This window comes from Chiloscyllium plagiosum, chromosome 9 (assembly GCF_004010195.1).
Source record: "Chiloscyllium plagiosum isolate BGI_BamShark_2017 chromosome 9, ASM401019v2, whole genome shotgun sequence".
Classification (NCBI taxonomy): domain Eukaryota; kingdom Metazoa; phylum Chordata; class Chondrichthyes; order Orectolobiformes; family Hemiscylliidae; genus Chiloscyllium; species Chiloscyllium plagiosum.
In genome coordinates this window covers 99,736,092-99,745,026 of record NC_057718.1, presented here as the reverse complement: position 1 = coordinate 99,745,026, position 8,935 = coordinate 99,736,092, and the positions used below count along the sequence as shown (strand labels likewise).

At 43.9% G+C, this 8,935-nt stretch overlaps 1 protein-coding gene across 1 annotated transcript in view; it reads right to left on the bottom strand.

Annotated features, from left to right (window-relative positions):
* LOC122553279 overlaps positions 1–8,935 on the bottom strand; it is a 95,783-nt gene that overhangs the window by 20,536 nt on the left and 66,312 nt on the right. Inside the window, exons 8-10 of the mRNA XM_043696867.1 lie at positions 7,340–7,558; positions 4,800–4,940; positions 2,159–2,277 (exon numbers count right to left, since the gene is read on the bottom strand). Coding sequence (XP_043552802.1) covers positions 2,159–2,277; positions 4,800–4,940; positions 7,340–7,558 — 479 coding nt within the window. The remainder of the gene's footprint in view (positions 1–2,158; positions 2,278–4,799; positions 4,941–7,339; positions 7,559–8,935) is intronic.

Below are 8,935 nucleotides of genomic sequence, written 5' to 3'. Positions count from 1 at the left end.
TGGTGCCTAACCAGAGCTTTATAAAGTCTCAGTAGCACAATAGTGCTTTTATATTCCAACCCTCTTGAGATAATTGACAACATTGCATTCGCTTTCTTAATCACGGACTCAACCTGCATGTTTACCTTTAGAGAATCCTCAACTAGCACTCCCAGATCCCTCTGTACTTTGGCATGTGTGTCTCTATGTTTGTATCTGTGTGTGTTTCTGTTTGTGTATATGTGTTTATGTATATAAGACCATAAGACATAGGAGACATAGGAGTGTGTGTTTCTGTTTATGTATATGTGTGTCTCTATGTTTGTATCTGCGTGTGTTTCTGTTCGTATCTGTGTGTGTTTCTGTTTATGTATATGTGTGTCTCTATGTTTGTATCTGTGTGTGTTTCTGTTTGTGTATATGTGTGTCTCTATGTTTGTGCCTGTGTTCCTGGTTATGTATATGTGTGTCTCTGTGTTTGTTTTTGTTTGTGTATATGTGTGCTTGCATGTTTTGTGTGTGTGTTTATGCATATGTACTTGCGTGTGCTTGTTCATGTTTTTGTGTGTGTGTGTCTGTATGTGTGCTTGCACCTGGGTGTGTCCATGTGTATGTATGTTTGTGTGTCTGTGTGCTTGTTTGTATGTGTATGCATGTGTTAGTGTGTCAGTGTCTGTGTGTGTGTTTTGTGTGTCTGTGTGTGAATGGGAGAGGGAGAGAGAGGATATCAGTTAATATAGCTAAAAAGTGGAGCATTTTGTGGAAGTTTTCCATTTTACACTCATCAGGACACATGCAAAAATATTTAAATTCAAACAATCACAATTTACACTACAGGAGAAAAAGGTGCTGAATGTTCGGTCTGATCAGCCCATCCACAGCTTGGTAAAGTTGGTAATTATCCCATCCAGACCAGGTCAGACAGTCAGAAGTGTCATGAAGACAGGAAATAGTAAGCAGCTGGCTTGGAATATTTTGGTAAGTTCTAGGAATGACTTTTAGTTGTTAATAAAAAAACAATTCAACCTGTTTTGCAGTAACTATTGTAATTTGACAATATCGAGCAGAACCCCATGTCGTTGTTTTCAGTTTTATCCATTTCCTGACTGTATAGAGCAAAAATGCTAAGATTCTTTTGTGGAACAGTAGTAAAAAATAAAAGCTGCCTGGGATTTTGGGGTCAGGGTGATATGAAATTCCTGTTAATTTGTGAATACTGTCGCAGTCACTGCTTTCAACAATGTGGGCCATCAGCTAAAAGGGAGAAGCAGCATTTTATTGCATTTCTTTCAAAGATGGATTTACTTTGTTAGCTTCAGCTACGTTAGCTTTTCACCTCCCATTCCGACATGAGTGGAGTCGTGTTGAGAAAACAAGGCATGTTAACAAAATGTTTCATTTTATACTTACCAAGACGAGCACACAGAAGGCCAAAACTTTAAGCAACCTCAAAAAAAGATAGATCTGAGATTAGATTCCCTATGGTATGGAAACAGGCCCTTCAGCCCAACAGGTACACACTAACCCTCAGACGAGTGACCCACCTAGACCCATTCCCTACCCTATATTTACCTTTGACTAATGCACCATGGGGCAATTTAGCACGGCCAATTCACCTAACCTGCACATCTTTGGATTGTGGGAGGAAACCCACGCAGACACCGGGAGAATGTGCAAACTCCACACAGACAGGCGGGAATAGAACCCAGGTCCCTGGTGCTGTAGGCAGCAGTGCTAACCACTGAGCCACCATGCCGCCCCACAGGAAATTTCCCAACCCATTAGCACCCGTTTCTCTTATTCTATAAATTATTGCGATAATTTTGGCATTCTTGCATGTGTCCTGATGAGTGCGAAGTGAAAAGCTGCAGCTACAGGTCCCTCCTTTATACTAGACTTACTTTTCTTCATCTTCATAGACTTGTACTCATCATTCTCCAGTAAAGCACATTTTGTCAGCACGGTTTAGCTGTACCGTGATTGATGAACTGGGGAGCAGCTTTTTAAAAACCACGACATTTAAAGTGTATGTTGACTATAACGTGATTACATTGTCAACACTTTAGGTGTGTTTGTATTGCTCAATATGTGTATACCACAGGATCGCACAGGAATGCAACTACTGCGTAATAGCGGAACCACCTGTACTCACGTACTGAAATCTCGATGATGAACCTACCCCATTCTCCATGCCATTGGAATTGTGACTTGCTTTCCTGCACAGTTGCAGTTTGAGATCTTTTCTCTCCAAAGCCTTCAATTCGCTTATCTGCATCTCTGCTGGCAGCTCCTCAATCACTGTTGGCAAACACAGTACTGGGTTTCAGTTTTGTAGTCTGGGGCCTCAGACCTCCCTCTCTCACCCTTTCCCATCTTCGCAATGGACTCCTGACTGGAGACTTTTTCAGAATGAGGAAGAGTCTGTCTGGGTCACACAACGCTAATTCTGATTCTCCTCCTAATAGAGTCATACTGTCATACAGCACGGAAACAGACCTTTCAGTCCAACCAGTCCACGCCAACCATAATCCCAAGCTAAACTAGTCCCACCTGCCTGCTCCTGGCCCATATCCCTCCAAACCTTTCCTACTCATGTACTAATCCAAATGTCTTTTAAACATTGTAATTGTACCCCCATCCACCACTTCCTCAGGAAGTTCATTCCACACACAAACCACCCTCTGTGTATACAATTTGTCCATCTTGTCTTTTTAAATCTCTCTCCTCTCACCTTAAAAATGTGCTCTTTAGTGTTGAAAACCCCCATTCTAGGGAAAATACAACCACCATAAACTCTATCTATACCCCTCATTATTTTATAAACTTCCTTCAGGTCGCCTCTCAACATAAAGGGACTTGGGGTTACTTGGACATGAAATACCTAAAGTGCAGCAGGTAATCAGGAAGGCTGTTGGAATGTTGACCCTGCTTTCAATGGGGTTGGATCTAAGACTGGGGAAGTCTTCTTGCAGCTGGACAAGTTGCAGGTGAGACCACATCTGGAGTATTGTGAGCAGTTTTTGTCCCTTTATTCCAGAAAAAAAAAATTATCTCATTGGAGGCAGTTCATACACGTTTCACTAGGATGATCCCTGGTATGAATAGATTGCCTTATGAACAAAGATTAAACAGTTTGTGCCTCTACTCACTGGAGATTAGAGGAATGATCTCATTGAATTCATAAGGGGCTTGACAGGGTCAATGCTGAGAGGATGTTTCCCCCTCATGGGAGAGTCTAGGACCAGAGGGTATAGTCTCAGAATAAAGGGACACCAATTTCAGACTGAGATGGGGAGGAATTCCTTCTCTCAGAGGGTTGAGGGTCTTTGGAACTCCTTGCCACAGAGAGCTGTGGGGGCAGCGTCCCTGTGCATACTTAGGGCTGAGATAGATTGATTCTTGATTAGTCGGAGGATCAAGGGAAAGGGCAGAAAGGTAGGCATGAGGAATGTTGGAACAGCCACAATCCTATTGAATGGTTGAGGGGCCAAATGGCCTACTCCTGAAAGTATATCTAATGGTCTTATGGAACAACTATGATGGATGTAAGTAATGAAGCTAGACTTGAAGAAGATGGGGAGAGTGTGCATAAATTCCTCTCCATCCTAACCCTCATCCTCCCACTCTCCATTTAACCAACCCTCACCCCGTTTCTTCCCAAATTCCCAACGTCTTCCCCTCAATCCTCTATACAATGAGCATGTCCATGCCACCTACTCCATTGCTCCTTCCTCATCGTTCCCACTTCGTACAAAATTCTCATTGCAAATCCTCCCTTGGAGACTCACTCTTCATCACAGTGAAGGTGACAGGTGGATTTGTACAATTTCCAGTGGGAGTAACAGCCTCAGAAAAACTGATCTGCCAAAAATATTGAGTATGCTGTGACTTAACATCTTGCAGGAAGATGTGTTGCAACATCAAATTGATTGTGACTTGATTTTACAAGATATTAAATGTGGCCAGGGCTGAGATTTGTACCTAGCAAGGTTTATTAGCCCGACTACGTTGACCTGTGCTAATTTTTTTGCTGAACCGATCTTCAAAACAACAACTTGCATTTGAGTAGCATTTTCTAAGTGAGTAAAATGTTCCGTGGTATGGCACCAGAGTGACTGTGAACAAATTAGGGTGGCATGGTGGCTAGCACTGCTGCCTCACAGCACCAGGAACTCAGGTTCGATTCCAGCCTCGGGTGACTGTCTGTGTGGAACTTACACATTCTCTCTGTGTCTGTAGGAGTTTCCTCCCACAGTCCAAAGATGTGCAGGTTAGGGTGGATTAGCCATGCTAAGTTGTCCCATAGTGTCCAGACTAGGTGGATTAGCCACGGGGAAATGCAGGGTCACAGAGATAGGAAAGGGGGGTAGATCTGTGTGGGATGAACTTCAGAGGGGTCAGTGTGGACTCGATGGGATGAACCGCCTGCTTCCACACTGTAGGGATTCTTTTAAAAAATATGTTGTCACCCACCAAACTGCGTAAAATGACAGCTGGTGACTAAAAGTGTGAATAAAGAGATGGTGGGGGGTGGGGGGGTGTGGCAAGGCAGAGGGGAGAATGGGGAGCAGAATTATGAGAATTTGGTGTCCTGGCAATCGAAGGACCAGCTGCAAAATGTGAAACAATGAGAACTTGGGGTGGAGAGGAGACAGCAGCAGATTGGAGAGGCACAGAGATATCTCAGAGGAATACTGAGGTGAAGGGGGGTGGGGTGTGCAGCTAAGGTTCTTAGTTAAGTGGATGTTTGATGAATTGAGTTACAACTTGTGAACCAGCAGATTGCCCATGCCACTGGCCACTGGAGGAGAACGCCTCACGTTTGCCTGTTTTGCTGGCGATGAGATTGAGGGACAGGTGCCTGGCGTCTTCCTTCAGTCCCAGGATCTTCCGGCCCGCATCCGTTACTTTAGCAACTGTGGAATTCCTCGGGACCTTCAACTGCAGGTTTTTCTTAAAGGCTGAAATAGAGAAAAGAATGGGAAGGATGGAGTGAGAGAGAGAGAGAGAATAAAGACACCTCACACGTGGAATCTACCAATGTCGGCTAGAGCAAATCAATGTGAAATACCACAATTCCAAGTGTGTAACCCACAGTGAGTACTGAGCTTCTGAAAATCTTACAGTGACCAGGCAGGGAAGTGGATGATCAGATCAGCCATTGAACAGCTGATGGGCCAAATGGCATACATCTGCTCCTACATCTTCTGCTCTGATGACTACAATAACGAGCAGAGGCATTATGGGGTCCAATGATCTCATTAGCGTCAAGGAGTCCGACCACAGCTGCTGTACGATTCTGCTCATGGGGAATTCCCAAAAGAAGAGTGTGGTTGCCTGTTCCGGGAGCGGTGAATGAGCTTGGAGCTGGGCGACCACTTCAGGTGGCGTTGTATCCACCACCAGCCACCTACTCATACCCACTGGTATTCAATAGTGGGCAGGAAAGGAAATGATTGACCATCTCATTCTGCCAGCCACAGAGACCTTACAGAGGCTAGTGAAGGACCAACACCCAGTTCTGGCTATAAACTTGAAACATGCTGTTCCTTTATTAATCAAAGTCAGAAGTCACACGGCACCAGGTTATAGTCTAACAGGTTTATTTGAAATCACAAGCTTTCGGAGTGCTGCTTCTTCCTCAGGGGAAGTGAGAGAGAAGCGCACAGACACAGAACGTATAGGCAGAGAGATCAAAAGATCATACAAATGGTGTGAGTGTTTACAAGCCGAATAATAAATCTCTGCAAGTGATCAAAAGTGTCCGATGCTGTGAGTAAAGTGTCAACAGCTCAATAACAAGTGAAGGGATGATCTATAATCCAATTAATTGAGGCAGAGAGATAATTACAAAACATTAAAAATAAGGTGATGCTGGAGACAAACCAAATGGTTGGAATAACATAATAGTTTTCAGAGTCGCATACCAAGGGTCTAACCAAAGTAACAAGTAATCCAAAACTGTCCAGGTAGAGAGTTCATAACAATTTATCAAGGTGATGGTGTCACAACAGGTCAGTAAGGAAGATTTCACAGATACAGAACAGTGTTTTGGGATCACATGTAGCGTGACGCGAACTCGAGATCATGGTTGAGACTGTCTTCATGGGTACGCAGCTTGACTATGAGTTTTTGCTCGACGATTCTGTTTTGTTGGCTATCTCCAAGGCTGTCTTGGAGGACTCTTGCCTGAAGATCAGAGGCTGAATCTCCCTGAGTGCTGAAGTGTTCCCCAACTAGGAGGGAACATTCCTGTCTGGTGATTGTTGCGCATGTCCATGTCATTGCGTCTGCTTGGTCTCGCTTATGTACCATGGCTCAGGGCAGCCTTGCCTGCAGCATATGAGGTAGACAACATTGGCCGAGTCACATGAGCATCTGCTGTGTACATGGTGAGTGGTGTCCCCACGTGTGATGGTAGTATCCATCGTCAATGGTCTGACATGTCTTGCAGTGGTTGCCATGGCAATGGTGTGTGGTCTTGTGGTCGATATCATCCTGAAGGCTGGGTAGTTTGCTGAGAGCGACGGTCTGTTTAAGGTGGTTGTTTGAAGGCAAGACGTGGGAGCGTAGGGATGATCTTGGTGAGGTGTTCCCCATCATTGATGACATGTTGAAGGCTGTGAAGAACATGGCATAGTCTCTCTGCTCCAGGGAACTACTGGACAACGAGGAATCCCTGAAACATCTACACTACGATATGAACAAGTTTCATCCCACCATCAGACTTATCATCCACTACTCTTCAGAATCAGCCTCACTTTTGAACACACGCATCTCCATCAAGGATGTGCACCTCAGCACCTCACTCTACTGCAAGCCTACGGATAACCTCACGATGCTGCATTTCTCTAGCTTCCACTCTAATCACATTAAAACAGCCATCCCCTACAGGAAGGCCCTACGCATACACAGGAGCTGCTCAGATGAGGAGGAATGTAACAGATATCTAAAGAAGGTGAAAGACACCCTCATTAGAACAAGATACGATGCTCAACTCATCGACATGCCACAGCGAGAAACCGCAATGACCTGCTCAGAAGACAGAAACGGGACATAACCGATAGCGCACACTTCATTGTCCAGTACTTCCCTGGAGTGGACAGACTAAACCAGTTCCTTCACAGCCTTCAATATGTCACCAATAATGATGAGCATCTCGCCAAGATCATCTGTACGCCCCACTTCTCACCTTCAAATAACCATCAAACCTTAAACAGGCCATCATTTCTTGTGATTTCAAATCAACCTGTTGGACTATAACCTGGTGTCGTGTGACGTCTGACCTTGTCCACCCCAACACCGGCACCTCCTTTATTAATCAACAATATAACCAGATTTAAAATGATATATTTTTTACCTTTTATTGTTAAATTGACCAGATCAGACTTTATCAATCGTTTATCTTCTACTGCATCAGCTTCCCTGAATAAAATTAACGTAATACACAAAGTGAGCTCATATTTATCACACACAGAATTGCAGACTTGACTTCCTTCTGCCAAGTGTCCTGGCATTTCCTGCTTCCAGACCTCTCGGAATGTCAAGGAATCCACTCTGTGGATGTTCCTTAAGGTTACTGATTAGGAAAGAGGGGAGAGGCTCAGGTGGATCCCAACAATGCAGATCCAATCAACTTGTGTATGTGTTTGTATGTGTGTGTACGTAAGAGTGTGAGTGTGTGTGTCTATTCAGTGTGTGTGTGGGAGTGCAAGTGTGAGTATGTATGTCTGTTTCTGTTTGTATGCATACATGTGTTTATGTGTGTGTGTATCTGTGTGTGTGTGGGTGTGTGTGCAAGTGTATGTCTGTATATTTCCTGTGTGTATGTGTCTGTGTCCATATGTGTCTGTGTGTGCATGTGTTTGTGTGTGTATGTGTGTATGTGTCTGTGTCCATATGTGTCTGTGTGTGCATGTGTTTGTGTGTGTATGTGTGTATGTGTCTGTGTCCATGTGTGTCTGTGTGTGCTTGTGTGTGTGTGTATATGTGTCTGTGTTCATATGTGAATGTGTGTGCTTGTGTCTGTGTATGTGAACCCCATGAGATTACATCAGAAACCATCCTGGTTTGGGTGGTTTCAGAATGCAGTAAGGGATGAGTGAACCACTGAACGAATGGGTGAAGTTTTCTCGGTGCCACAGGAATGAGTGACCTTGAGAAGGGAAGTGTGGCATTTGGAAAATTTGACATCCTTGCATCAATCCTGCAGGTAGCCAATGCTTTTTATTTTGTACTCCTTTTCCCCTGTACTGGAAATTGTTGTGATCGTTTGAAGTTTGGCATTCTTTCATGTGTCCTGATGAGTGCAAAATGAAAAGCTTCAGTGACACATCGCTCTTTTCAGTGACATTCCAGTTATACACCTGTCTTATCTGAAGCGTTGTCAGACAAGACCACCTTTTAACAAGAAGAGATGGGATTGGATGAGAGCAACATTTCTCTCAGAGTATATCACAACTTTGTAAGGGGAGAAAATTCTTGCCAATAATTTGAGACAATCTACCTTGAAATGAATGAGAAAACTCAAAATCATTGTTGGAGGTGGTTTAGAGGAGGGCTGTTAGATTGATACCTCGAATGAGTGGGTTGTCTTCTGAGGAAATATTGGATAGGCAGGAAGTGTTGCTCGCTGGGAGAATGCAAGATGCTGCGTTGTGTTGACAGGGTGGATGTGGAGAGGATGTATCTTTCTGTCAGTGAGCGCAGAACTAGGGGATGCTGTTTTAAAACTAGGGACTAGGATAGAAAATCTTTCATCTCTGAAGGGTTGGACAACTTTGGAGCTCCCTTTGGAGATGAGGCAATTGAATATTTTTTAAGGGAAAGGGAAGTAGATCCTTAATTAAGAGACAGACAGATTCTTGTGAAGTAAGACAATGAAAAGCTATTGGCAGTAGACAGGAGTGGGGAGTTTGAAACACTATTAAGATGATCTTGTTAAATGACAGGTGTG